This window comes from Macaca thibetana, chromosome 3, assembly GCF_024542745.1.
Source record: "Macaca thibetana thibetana isolate TM-01 chromosome 3, ASM2454274v1, whole genome shotgun sequence".
In the NCBI taxonomy this organism is placed as follows: domain Eukaryota; kingdom Metazoa; phylum Chordata; class Mammalia; order Primates; family Cercopithecidae; genus Macaca; species Macaca thibetana.
In genome coordinates, this window is record NC_065580.1 from 74,630,002 (window position 1) to 74,645,146 (window position 15,145).

Below are 15,145 nucleotides of genomic sequence, written 5' to 3' on the forward strand. Positions count from 1 at the left end.
TTCACTACATGGAAAACATCACAATGGGAGAAATAGCTCCTGAAATTATAAACCTACAGTGGAGCTCTAAGAACTATATTGAGGAAGATTACCTTACAATATATTACGTATGCTTAGACCTATCTGTTTCAATGCTTTAGGAAATTATAAGTCATACTCTAGTAGAATTTAAGCTATATAGATAATTTTCAAACTATTTAAATTTCTGCTTTTTCTGTTTTTTCTTCCTCTACATCTTTAGAAGGGTTTAAAATAAGCGAAGAGCCAATTTTATTTTAATTTGCATCCCTGTTTTTGTTTACTCTCTGTTAAACATTCTGATTTTTAAAAAAAATGTTAAAATGGCTCTGCTTAAAAGCTGTAGAATAAAAAGGAGGATCCTATTTAAGAAGAGGGAGATGAATATTTGAACAATTGAAAAATTTTAAATGTATATCTGAATATATCTGTGATTCATGATTTAATTTCTGTTTAATAGAAGTATTGATCACTTGGGTTTTTTTCTTTCTTTCTCTTTCTTTTCTAACAATCTGAAAGGTTGCCATGGAGGATTTCAGTAAATCCCTCAGACAGTCAGCACTATTTCATGACACTTGGGGGGTATGATAAATTTTTCAACTAGAATTTAACTTTTTAATTACATTTACTCTCTTGTCATACTCCACCACTATCAGTGTGTAGCCTTTTAGTAGTGAGATGATGTAATTATGGTATATATTTTGTGTAGCGTGTATATATTATGAGTATTTTTTATTTAAGAGCATTGTGCAGTTTGAAGTGCTGCAGGCTTAGAGGAAATACAGTATGAACTGGTGCTATATTCCATTTCTGAATTAGAAAATAAGTATGGTCATTGAAATTAAAATAAAGTATTGCACTGTAAAAATTATGATTATTTGGCTTCCTTAAATATTCTTTTAAGATATAATATTTATGACATTGTAAAGTCTTAGCTATAGATAGCATTTCAAAGTCTCCTTAGGCAGTAGTTCATAAGAAGGTTAATCATCACTCCAGAAACTGAAGCCCCTTCTTCTAAAATATAATTTAATCTTTCTTTCATAATTTGTTTTCATTACTGGAAATTAATATCATTATAAGAATGTTATAGCAACAATATATTTTTAGAATCTTTTAAAGTATTAAATACAGTTTAGAGTAGCTGCCCACATGGGTATGGTTTTTTATTGCTTGTGTTGGCATGTAATAATTAGAGGAAAAATATAATGGAAGCTTTGGTTTGCATAAGTATTAAAAGGTATACAAGAATATAATATTTATGTTATAAAAAGTGTTAGAGGGATAACATTAAATTTGACTCATACTGTTTGCCATTCCTAGTTGGAAACAGCTTGTGTGTGTAAACAAGAGATTGCAGTTATTATGGTTGGCCTTTTAATCATGTGAATACAATAATGTAAATAGACTTTATACTGAATAATACTGAGAAACTAAGAGTGGGGGCATTTTTTACCAACATGCAGCAATATTGTCTTAGTACTTAACACTGTGTATAACAGTAAGCACTGGGACTCAGTGTTTTTCTATCCTTTATCATTTGGCTTTTCTCTTTGCAGTGGGGGTTAAGCCTTCTTTAATATTTTTTGTCAACCATTTTAGAACACTGTGGCTGAATTACAAGGAATGTCTGGCAACTGCAATAACAATAACAACTATTTTCTTAAGGTTTGTTTTTTCGTTGAAAGTAATGCTTACCTGTACTTTCCTGGTTTATATGTAAAATTAAATATTCTTTGTGTCTTATTAACTATCTGTATGTTCTGAAGAACTTCTCTAGAGTGATGTGTTTTGTGCATTGAATAATAGTTTGAAAATAATCATAAAAAAACATTTAATTCTGAAACATAGCATATATTTTAGGTATAGCTTCTGCAATTTAGACTCATTTCTTAATATTTAGCCATGGATATTTTTAACCCCTAACACTTTAAATATCTTGTGATTGAAATTAAAGGGAAAAAACAAATGTCCAACAGCAGGTCTGTATGATGTTTATACAGTAATAATGTACATAGTGATTTATACTGTCTGTAAATCCAGTACTTTCTAAGAAACTAATCTTTTGAGACAAAATTCTTGATTTTTCAAAACACTAGATACATATATCTTTAAATTATAGTAGCATTTAGTTGCATGATTTATATGGTAGACATATCAAAATATCTAAAATGATACTATACTTTAAATAATAAAATAATTCTCATTATGTTTAGTTGCTGTTAATATAGATAGAGGTGCTTAAAAATGGAGGTTGAGTGTATGTAAAAGGCAGGCTGATTTATGGCAATTAGAGGAGCCTGAAGAATAAAAGAAATATATTTAACAGCCTGTTCACAGACTCCAATTTGGTCTAATCTCTAAAATCATTAAATTTAATTACATCCTTTGGTTTATGATCCCCAAATCTGTAGCAACGGTCATTGTCATTGAGGCCCAGAATCACAAGGTGCTTGGAAAACATTCTGTTTAAGACTCTATCCATATGTGCTCTGGCCTAAGTAGTGTATACGCACGCTTCACACATGCACCACACACGCACCACACATGCCCACACACACACCACACACACACACCACACCTACCCATGCACACACACCACATATACCTACACACACACACACACACCACACTCAAGCCACACATACCCACACACACCACACATACCCACACATACACCACACACACATACACATACCCACGCAACCACACTCACACCACACAAACCCACACACACACCACACACACATGACAAACACATTACACACACCACCATCACACACCACACATACCACAAATACACACCTCACACACCCCACACACACACCCACACGCAACACGCACATACCACACATACCCACACACACACCACACATACCCCCACACACACCACACACACCACACATACCCACACGCACACACCACACATACCCAAAAACATACACACCACACATACACACCACACATACCCACGCAACCATACTCACACCACACATACCCACACACACACCACACACACGACAAACACACTACACACACCACCCTCACACACCACACATACCACAAATACACACCTCACACATGCACCACACACACCACACACACTCTGACCCCACAGGGTAGACATCCTCCTGTACTTAAAAGATTTTTCTCTAGAAATATTCTTCGTATATGGAGATGTTATTTTTTAATACACTGTGTACAGACAGAAAGATGGGTAAAGGGGAGATACAGGTTAGGATAGGAACCTTCATCTAAACAATGTCATCTTTTTGTAGCTCATTTTCTTTGATTTAAAAAAACTATGATGCAAATGATTTGAATATATTTTCCTTCCCACTGCTACATTGTGATGTTATTTACTCATGAGCTAGATACGAAATACCAAATAAACTTTATCAAATTCTTCCATGTAATTAAATTTCTCTGAAAGTGTAGACTTTGTACTCCCTAGAAACTATGCTAGAACAATTCAATATTACAATGATGAAACACAGTTTGCAGTGTTAAAGAGATGTCATAGAAACTAACACAAATGACAGTATTTTTCTGACTTTAAAAATGTATGAATAATTTACCAAAACATTCTAAAATGCTAAAAAACACAGTGAGAGATGGATGCCTGGGAAACAGACTTACTTTCCCAGGGGCCATCGGGATCCCCTAGTTTTTCTAGGCCTTTTGTTTCCTCTACCTTTTACGGTGTAGTACACTGACTCTGTTGCCCTTGTATGTCAACTTAATCCTGTTCACCTTTCAGGGTTCCATTTAAGTTTCATCTCCTTCACAAAGCATTGCTGGGCTAGTGGTACTGTGTGTATCTCTTTCTATCATTATTTATCCATAAATTCCCCCCATTAGCCTGTAATCTCTTCAATGACAGGTTTCAATGAGCTTTTGCTTGCTACAACATTTTAATTGTCTTGAGAGTCCATGAATTTGCAAGAAGACCGTATCTCTATCACACTAAACCACAATCTTCTTCATGTAAAACCAGAAAAAAATGAATGTGCATATTTTATCCCTTGAAAACCTTTGGGACTATCAAAATAGCAACTTGGTGACTCACAGTAACATGCCTTCTTTTTAGTCATAACTGAATAAACCTGCAATTGAAACAGAATAGTCAAAATGGCCTAAATTACAATACTGCATATATGTCCTTATCTCCTTCCCAATGTATTCACTTAGAAATAGCCTTAAATCATAGAAACATATTTTCTGTCACAGAAATACATTTCCATCTGCAATGAAAACTGAATGGTGACGTGGCCAAGGATTGAGATGGTAAAGCTGCTTTATCATGGAGTTTTGTCAGGCTTGATAAAGGCTTCATTTATTTTTAAGTGATATTGAAGCTAGTAAGGATGTTAAAAACTCTAGTTGATTTCGGAAGTTTCAGTTCCTAAAGAGATTTTTTTAATGGATTTATTGAGATAAATTTGACATAGAGTGAAATGCACAGATCTTAAATGTATAATTTGATATGTTATCATTACATAGTCCCATTGAAATATCAACTTTAATGAGTAATAATTTACATTCAATAAAATGCACCAATTTTCAGTGTATTTAAGTTAATGGTTTGATGAGTAACTACCACCATAATCAAGATATAAGACATTTTTATTACCTCAAATAGTTAACTTATGGAACTTTGTAGTCACTCTCAGCCTGAGACAACTATTCAGTCTGCTTTTTGAAACTGTAAGTTAATTTCTCCAATTCTAGAATGTCATTAGAATAAAAGCACAACATATTCAATTCTAGAATGTCATTACAATAAAAGCAGAACATACTTAACTTTTCTTGAACTGCTTCTTTCACTCATCATAATGTCATAATTGTCATTAATACTTAAATGTTATGATGATACTGTAATTGGTATTGCTTTGAGTTATAGTAGACAAAACCCAGGGTCCACCTGATATGGGATGCCTAATTAGGAAACTTCGTCATAAAGCTGGAACCCCATGGACTACACCTTTCTGTAAAGTGAAAATAAATCTATCACTCCGGGGACTGCATGGATAATTGCCAGTGTCAAACCTTAGGTGCTGAGGGGAAGAGCCAAAAAATTTTTTTCTAAGAAATTATGATCACAAGTAGACTTAATTTATGTTACTTTTCAGAAGAAAAAAAAAGCATATCTTTCCTTGGGCATTCATTGTTACTCAAAGAAAATAAAGTTTCTAGAAATACGAGTTAACCATTTCAAGGTACAAAGTTCACAGGGAAATAAAGCACCATGAGTAACAAACAGCAGAAAATAAAAGAAAGGGAGGGAGGAAAAGAAAAGAAAGAGAAAGAAGAAAGAAAATAAATATAAGGTCAAAATCCTTTTATTATCAATTATGCCAAACTAGAACAAATATCTCCAGTTGCATATAACTTATTCCAGAAGACAGAAAAACAAAAGTAGTACAACTTGATACCAGGAATGCAGTAAAACTTTGAGAGTGTGAGATGTATGAAGTAATAAAACATAACCTTGGTACCAAAAGCTAACAACGATGACAAAGAAAACTTATAGGTCCATCCCATTCATAAAAACAATGCAAAAAAGTCCTAAACAAAGTATTAGTAAACCATATGAAGCAACATATAAAAGAGATATCATAGCTAGAATGTCATTAGAATAAAAGCACAACATACTCAATTCTAGAATGTCATTACAATAAAAGCAGAACATACTTAACATACTTGACTCACAGTAACATGCCTTCTTTTTAGTCATAACTGAATAAACCTGCAGTTGAAACAGAATAGTCAAAATGGCCTAAATTACAATACTGCATATATGTCCTTATCTCCTTCCCAATGTATTCACTTAGAAATAGCCTTAAATCTTAGAAATGTATTTTCTATCACACACCACACATACCACAAATACACACATACCTCACACACATACATGGAGCTGTCATCTCCCATGATAACAATGCCTTCTTCGGGAATACCACCTGAAGAACCTGCCTGAGGCTGTTTTACAGTTAGTCTATTTTTTTATAAGTAGAAGGACTACACTCTAAAAAAACAGTAAAAAGGGTGATAGATTTATTTTCACCTTACAGAAAGGTGTAGTCCATGGGGTTCCAGCTTTATGATGAAGTTTCCTAATTAAGCATCCCACATCAAGTGGACCCTGGGTTTTGTCTACTATAACTCAAAGTAATACCAATTACAGTATCATCATAACGTTTAAGTATTAACAATAATTATGACATTATGATGAGTGAAAGAAGCAGTTCAAGAAAAGTGTGTTCTGCTTTTATTGTAATGACATTCTAGAATTGAGTATGTTGTGCTTTTATTCTAAAAAATTTATCATAAATTACGTAGATAATATATCATAACTAGGTTGGGTTTAGCCAGGAATGCAAGTATGGTTTAACATTGGAAAATCAGTCACTTTTTATATTTGACATTGTACTGGAAGGCAAGTAAAAGAAATTAAAGAAATAAATTGTAAAGGAAGAAATGAAACTGTTATTCACGTACGATGAGATTGTCCATTTAAAAAATCTCAAAAAGTACCTATAGATAAGTTATTAGAAGTAATATAAAATTATAGTAACTTTGCTGAATACATAATTAATGTAAAATAAAACATATGTTTCAATATGTCTGCAAACCAGGAGAAAACATAATTTATAAGTTACCATTTATAAGCCTTCAAGACATAAATGATAGGGAAGACCTTCACAGAGAAAAATAAAATCATATAGAGATATACTAAAGAAAGTGTATAAAATAGGACAAGGAAACCTTGTTCATGGTTTGGAAGATTCAATACCTGTTGATTTGGTGCAATTCTTGTAAAAATAATTTCAAAAGATTTTTAAATAGAATTTGGTAAGCTATTGCTAAAATATACATGAAAGGGCGATACACGAGAAATAACCATGGCATTTCACATGCTTTAAAATGGAAATAAATTGTAATCCCAGCACTTTGGGAGGCCGAGGCGGGCGGATCACGAGGTCAGGAGATCGAGACCATCCTGGCTAACACGGTGAAACCCCATCTCTACTAAAAATGCAAAAAATTAGCCGGGCGAGGCGGCGGGCGCCTGTAGTCCCAGCTACTCGGGAGGCTGAGGCAGGAGAATGGCGTGAACCCGGGAGGCGGAGCTTGCAGTGAGCCGAGATCGCGCCATTGCACTCCAGCCTGGGCGACTAAGCGAGACTCTGTCTCAAAAAAAAAATAAATAAATAAATAAATAAAATAAAATAAAATGGAAATAAATATTATTAAACTTTAGTAAATTTATACTTTGAGACAAAAGAATGGGCAAGTTGGTCAAGGAGCCCAGAAACAGCACTTCAGATATACAAAGACCTGATTCATGACATAGATTACACTCTAGAAGAATTGAGAAATGTTTGGCTCCTCAATAAAGAGAATATAGTGAAGTTGAGCCCCCATATAATCCATACCCAAAATTCTGTCTCAAGTGGACTGACTACTCAAATGTGAAGAGCAAAAATATAAAACTTGGAAGATAGTGTAGAAGAATACCTTTATGACCTCAGTTTTTAGAAATGTTTCTTAAATGAGCCGCTGAGAAACCTGACTACATTAAACTTCTGTTCATCAAAAGAATACCGTTAAGAAAGTGAAAAGACAAATCAGAAGCTGGAATAAAATGTTTAAAAAATAAATAACTGAAAGTAAATTACAGTCACATGTTGCTTAATGGTGGAGATAAATTCTGAGAAACGTACTTTTAGGCAATTTCATCATCATGTGAACATTATAGACTGTACTTACACAAACCTAGATAGTATAGCCTATTACACACCTAGGCTAGATGTTACAGCCTGTTTCTCCCAGGCACAAAACCTGTACAGCATATTATTGTACTGAATACTGTAGGCAATTTTAACACAATGGTATTTGTGTATCTAAACATGGAAAATGTACAGTAAGAATATGGTATAAAACATAAAAAATGGGCCGGGCGCGGTGGCTCAAGCCTGTAATCCCAGCACTTTGGGAGGCCGAGACGGGCGGATCACGAGGTCAGGAGATGGAGACCATCCTGGCTAGCACGGTGAAACCCCGTCTCTACTAAAAAATACAAAAAAAAACTAGCCGGGCGAGGTGGCGGGTGCCTGTAGTCCCAGCTGCTCGGGAGGCTGAGGCAGGAGAATGGCATAAACCTGGGAGGCGGAGCTTGCAGTGAGCTGAGATCCGGCCACTGCACTCCAGCCTGGGCGACAGAGCGAGACTCCGTCTCAAAAAAAAAAAAAAAAAAAAAAAAAACAAACATAAAAAATGGTACACCCATGGAGGCCACTTACCATGAATGGTGCTTGCAGGACTGGAAGTTGCTCTGGCTGAGTCAGTGAGTAAGTGTGAACACTAGGACATTACACTATTGCAGACTTTATAAACACTATACATTTAAGCTACAATACATTTATTTAAAAATATTTTCTTTCTTCAAAAATAAATTAACCTTAGCTTACTCTAACTTTTTTATTTTATAAACTTTTAGATTTTTAAAAACTTTTTGACTCTTTTGTAATAACACTTAGCTTAAAACACACTTTGTATAGCTGTACAAAAATATCTTTATTCAGTAAGCTTTTTCCTGTTTTTAAGTTTTTACTTTTTAAATCTTCTTGTTAAAAACTAAGACGCAAACATACACATTAGCCTTGGCCTACACAAGGTCAGAATCATCAGTATCTTCTACCTCCATGTCTTGTGTAGCTGGTAGGTCTCAGGGGCAATAACATACATGGAGCTGTCGTCTCCCATGATAACAATGCCTTCTTCTGGAATACCTCCTGAAGAACCTGCCTGAGGCTGTTTTACAGTTAGTCTTTTTTTAATAAGTAGAAGCACTACACTCTAAAATAACAGTAAAAAGCATACTAAATACATAAACCACTAACAAAGCTGTTTATTATCAAGTATCATGTACTGTGCATAATTGTATGCACTATACTTTTATAAAACTGGCCACACAGTAGGTTTTTTTACACTAGTATCACTACAAACGTGAGTAATGTATTGTGCTATGACATTATGACAGCTTTTCAGCTCCATTATAATCTTATGGGACCACTGTCATATGTAAGGTCCAGCACTGACCAAAATGTCATTATATGGTACATGACTGTATATAAAAAGTACTTCTATGAGGCAGTAAGGAAATACTGCAATGGGCCATTGGCTTGAACAGGTATGTCTTAGAAGAGGAAATCTCCATACCAGATGATGTCCAAATATATTAGCAATCAGCAAGTGAAAATTAAAACCCAAAATAAAATACTACTTTATACCCACTGAATTGATTTAAATCAGATATTTTAAGTTTTAGTGAGGATGTGGAGTAAGGGAAACTCTTATTCTCTGCATGTAGAAAAATAAATAAGCCCAACCATTTTGAAAAACAATTTGGCATTATCTAACAAAGTTGACTCAACAATTATATTTTTTGTAAACCACCCTAGTAAAATTCATATACATTAGCTATAAGACATGTATAATATTGTTCTTGTAGTAGTAACAAAATTTGAGTATATCTGACATCTCTATCAACAAGAGAATGGATAAATATATTATTGTATTATTGTATAGTCATAAAATGAAATTATATGTTGATTCAGCAACTCGCAACAACTTCTGGAATCTTAGGAGCACAGGATTAAAAGCAAAAAGGCACAGAAAAATACACACAATATTATTCCATTTATATAAAGCATAAAATCATGTCAAAATAACACATTGTTTGGATATAAAAATATAGCAAAACTAAAAAAAAAAAAAAAACTCAGAATGATAAAATTCAGCAGAATTACTCCAGAAGAGTAACTGAAATGGAATCAAGGAGGCACACACAGAGGACTTCAATGAAAATGAGTTGTTCTGTTCCTTTTCCTGAAATAAGTTGTTAGTTTATTCATGGTGGTTATATAATTATTCATTATGTTTTAAATTTATTTCTTGAATAGGCTTTATGTCAACTCAGTATTTAATATAATTCAAAAGCTGCCAAGTATAATATATTTTGCAGTTATGTGATTATGTGGATATAAAATGAATAGGACATAGTTCCTGCACTCTGAGGACTTATAAAATGGCTTAAAACTTTGTGTCTTCAACTTGCTTCAGTATGAGAATATCATGCTACTTCTTTAAAAATACAGATTTATCCACCCAGCCTCAGACCTACTGAATCTGAATATGGCTTGCAAGGATATCACCTGGGATGTTTGTGGGAAGCGGTTAGACGCAATCAGTATTGGAGTGATCCAGTGTAAAGATGCCAGGAATCTTGCAGTAAAGATCTTTGAGTCCTGGCATTGCAGGCACTTTGCAAGACGGAATGGCTGCCACAAATCATGAGACAGCCATGTGAGGAAAGGACTAGAATTATTCTCCCTGGAAGGAGATTTTAAGATTGAGACTATGTTTATCATTAATCTGTGTAATACCATAATCCATGTAATACCACTAGTGACATTTTTGTTGATTTTACTTTTTTTTGTACCTTAAATTCTGTAACTGTAATTTCTGGTTCTATTTGATGATCTGATAGCATTTTTGCAATTATATGAATCAGTCTTTATGTAAACACCTTATTTTTCAAGATTCAATTACTTGTACAATTATAGAATTACTACAATAATGATAACATGTCTCTTCAGTCACTCATAGCTGTCCTCTTCTGTAGAGGAAAATTCAGGGAAATACAATCTCTTAGTCTCTTCCCAAAGTTCTACTGGCATCAGAATAAGTGCTTCATTGTTCTCTTGGCAAGTAAAATGAAACTCAAGGAAGACTGCCAGTTTGAATTTGCAGTGTGACATTTGAATTATAGAGGTCTACTTTGGTCTGTCGACCGTTTAGTTCAGGATCTCAGTGGCAAAAAGAGATCACTGGTTCCCTCCTCATATAGAATATATTTATCAGGGACTTAATTAAAAACAATAGCATTTCTCTCTTTATAAGTAGGTAAATGTATTAAATGGAATTGAATTAAGAATATTAAGACATGGAGAATATATTTTATATTCACAAGCAGCTTATTTTGCTGTGAAAATAGTTAATATATGTAGTAAAAAATTTAAATCCTTTTCAAGGCAACCTGTCAAAAGATCCAATAACCATAGTGTAAAAGAATCATCACAATGTTAAGGGATACAAAATAAAAGTGGATTTGATATTTCTGCTTTCTATTTTTATTTGCAAAGAGGTTTTTGTTTTGTTTATTTTCTGTAGCACAAGCAGCTGTGGCAATAAAGGGTGTGTTCAATTTTTTTTTTTTCTTTTTGAGACGGAGTCTTGCTCTGTTGCCCAGGCTGGAGTGCAGTGGCATGATCTCAGCTCACTGCAACTTCCACCTCCCGGGTTTGAGCAATTCTCCTGCCTCAGCCTCTTGAGTAGCTTGGACTACAGGCACATGCCACCATGCCCAGCTAGTTTTGTATTTTTAGTTCAGATGGGGTTTCACCATGTTGGTCAGAATGGTCTCGATCTCCTGACCTCATGATCCACCCTCCTTGGCCTCCCAAAGTATTGGGATTACAGGCATGAGCCACCGTGACCGGCCCAAAAATGTTTTTTAAAAAAACGCAGCCTATCGCAGAGCAGAGTATACAGAAACAAATCATAGCTAGAAAGTATTTTAAAAGGTAATTACTTTAAAAAGTAATTGCGGGTTTTTGCCATTGAATGTAATGGCATTAGTTTGCACCAACCTAATATAACAATAGTGTTCAATCTTTCTAAAATCAACTGAATTTCTTGACATTTTTACCCCCCTGAGGGCCTCATCTTTCATCTAACTGTATAGACTTTTTTTTCCATTAAATAATTGTTGGGAAACAGTTCTCCATGGGCCTGTCACAATTCTGAGACGCTGACTGCCCTATGTTCTGGACTACCTTTTCAAGTGTTTGTGTTTGTGGACTGAACAGCCTTGGAAGATAGTTTTCCCTTTAGAGCAAAGGGCAGTAATATTTACTGCTGATTATGAAAGATTCTGGTTACATAGCTCTGGGTTCTTCTGACTTGTCTACCTGTGCAGGAATCATCTGACCTTCTACTCATTACCCTTTGGAAATGTGGCTTCAGGAGCCAGTCCAAAAATGGTAATACAGCTGTTCTCCCTTATCTGCAATTTTGCATGTGAGGGTTTCAGTTACCCACAGTACAGTACAATAAGATATTTTGAGAGAAAGAGACTATGTTAACATAGCTTTTATTATAATATGTTGTTATAATTGTTCTATTTTATTATTAATAATGTAGTATATAGAATGTACTGTGCCTAATTTATAAATTGAACTTCATCATAGGTATGTATGTATAGGAAAAAGCATAGTATATAATAGGGCTCAATACTATCTGAAGTTTCAGCCATCCATTGAGGGGCCTTGGATTTATCCTTTGTGGATAAGGGGAAACTACTGTAGTCTGTTTCAACTAGTTCAAAGACCCATCCTGGGTTAGAAGAAGGATCTGACCCCACACCTATATTGAGCATGAATTGAAGAAATTTCACTCACTGGGGAGATGATGAGGCAGGGTGTGTAGTGCTAGATAAGGAGGAATAGCAACAGTTAGGCTGCTTTTTGACTCAACCCTCTTGCAGTCTGTCATGTCTGTCATGCCAAGTTTAGATTCATTCTGATGATAAAAGGTGTCACAGTGTTCTTTGCTGTTGGTCCTGGCTATTACAAGGGAATATTGTTCCTATTGGGGAAATTTCTCTGAGATACATAAACTCCTATGGGAAACCTAGTGAGTACTTGCACCCTAACTGCCTTGCATTGAACCTATAATGCTGATGAAGGTAACTCACTGGAGAATGTGAAACTGTCCCAAGACAGTCTAGATAAATTCTTACAGTCAGCCTTATCATCCTGGAAAACTCCCGTGTCCTTTTATGTTGAAACCAGGTTTAAAGAGATGTTATCATGATAACAGGGCAGTGAATGTCCCAGATGAAGATGGACTGTATAATGGAATTTTTGCTATAGAAGTCAAGGTTATGATTACTGAGTCAAAGACTCCTCAAAACTAAGTAGATGGTGTCAGTAATTATGAGCAGCCTTATAGAGTGCCTCAGGTGGACTATAAACATTGGAAGTTAGGTTAAAGCAGGAGTAAACACTGCACTGCTCAGAACTGAATGTGCCTGTGACTGCCACAGAGCTCTTCTCTGCTTCCACACCTCTTGATGCCTACCTGCTCCTCCCTGATTCAGTTGCTTTGGGCTGAAATCTTTTTGCCCTCTAGAGAGACCAAATTTTATAAAAACCCCTTGAATAAAATGGAGAACTTTGGAGGAGGAAACACTTGAACTTTATCATTCTGTTCTGTTGATACTGTGGTTCCCAACTCACTATTTCACCTAGTGCCACTGTGAGAAGGATACCCAAATTCAGCTGATATAATGGGTTCATAGTGGGAAGGTAAGCTAAAATAGCCTTGAGGATGGCACCCTTTGTGGGCAAATAAAATGTAATGGTGTCATAGTTTCCACTGCTAAATGTGTAATGGAATTGATGTGTTACATGCGTGAACTTCTTGTCACATTAGTGTCCATGGGAATTTTCCCATTCAGAGATTGCCACATGTAGAGCAATAACAGTGGATCATGTATATCACCTTCCCTGTTTTCTCTCAGGTGGCCCAGCAGAAACAAGATAGCATCTTAGGAGGAGAAAAGGAATTCACAGCTTATTTAGACACTTAATGGGTTTGGAGCAGTGGCTCATGCTTGTAATCCCAGCTCTTTGTGAGGCCAAGGCGGGAGGATCACTTGAGGTCGGGAGTTCGAGACCAGCCTGGCCAACATGGTGAACCCCCCTCTACTAAAAATACAAAAATTAGCTGGGTGTGGTGGTGCACGTCTGTAATCCCAGCTACTCGGGAGGCTGAGGCAGGAGAATCACTTGAGCCCAGGAGGTGGAGGTTGCAGTGAGCCGAGATAGTGCCATTGTATTCCAGCCTGGGTGACAGAATGAGACTCTGTCTCAAAAATAATAATAAAATAATAAAAATATTTGGCTGCCAGGATTCTCAGGCCATTTCCCAACTCAACAATATCACATGCTTGATCAGTCATTGAACACACCTCTTTTTTTTTTTAAGTGGTTATGAATTTGCTACTAAGCTCTTATTGAAATTGAATATGAATAAATAGGAACGCATTTACACTGTTGGTGGGAGTGTAAACTAGTTCAACCATTGTGGAAGACAGTGTGGAGATTCCTCAAGGATCTAGAACCAGAAATACCATTTGACCCAGCAATCCCATTACTGGATATATACCGAAAGGATTGCAAGTCATTCTACTGTAAAGACACATGCACACGTATGTTTATTGCAGCACTATTCACAATAGCAAAGACTTGGAACCAACCCAAATGCCCATCAATGATAGACTGGATTAAGAAAATGTGGCACATATACACCATGGAATACTATGCAGTCATAAAAAGGATGAGTCAATGTCCTTTGCAAGGACGTGGTTGAAGCTGGAAACCGTCATTCCTAGCAAATTAACACAGGAACAGAAAACCAAACACTGCATGTTCTCACTCATAAGTGGGAGTTGATCAATGAGAACACACGGACACAGGGAGGGAAACATCACACACTGGGGCCTGTCAAGGGGTGGAGCGCTAGAGGAAGGATAGCATTAGGAGAAATGCCTAATGTAGATGACAGGTTGATGGGTGCAGCAAACCACCATGGCACATGCATACCTATGTAACAAACCTGCATGTTCTGCACATGTATCCCGGAACTTAAAGTATATTTTTAAAAACACATTAAAAAAATAATAAAAAGAAATTGAATGTCTGACCCATGGACAGACAATACCTCTGGCCTGATATTCTCAGTTTGAGATGGGTCAACTTGAACTCATGACCAACAAGATTGGAAGGGTTCAACACACATTGTTTGTCAAATAGAAAGGACAGATTCCAGAAAGCTGCCAGGCTGGCTACAAGTGGTAGCTTTCTGTTTGATTAAAACTTTGTCTCTCTGCCTCCTGAAATGGGGAGTTTGACTTGGTGATGTCTTCAATTCATAGACTTTCTTTAAATCCCTGGTATTGGTTCACTGATGGTTCTGCGAAGTTGTCCAATGTTGT

The 15,145-nt window shown here is 35.8% G+C and overlaps 1 protein-coding gene across 15 annotated transcripts in view; it reads left to right on the forward strand.

Moving 5' to 3' along the window:
• The window catches only part of PPP1R9A (protein phosphatase 1 regulatory subunit 9A), a 391,659-nt gene that overhangs the window by 298,184 nt on the left and 78,330 nt on the right, over nt 1–15,145 (forward strand). For 10 of the 15 annotated variants that reach the window (XM_050782890.1, XM_050782887.1, XM_050782891.1 and 7 more), the window contains one exon: nt 1,621–1,686. The exons of the other annotated variants lie outside the window; for them this stretch is intronic. In XM_050782890.1, coding sequence (XP_050638847.1) covers nt 1,621–1,686 — 66 coding nt within the window. The remainder of the gene's footprint in view (nt 1–1,620; nt 1,687–15,145) is intronic. 15 annotated transcript variants of the gene reach the window in all.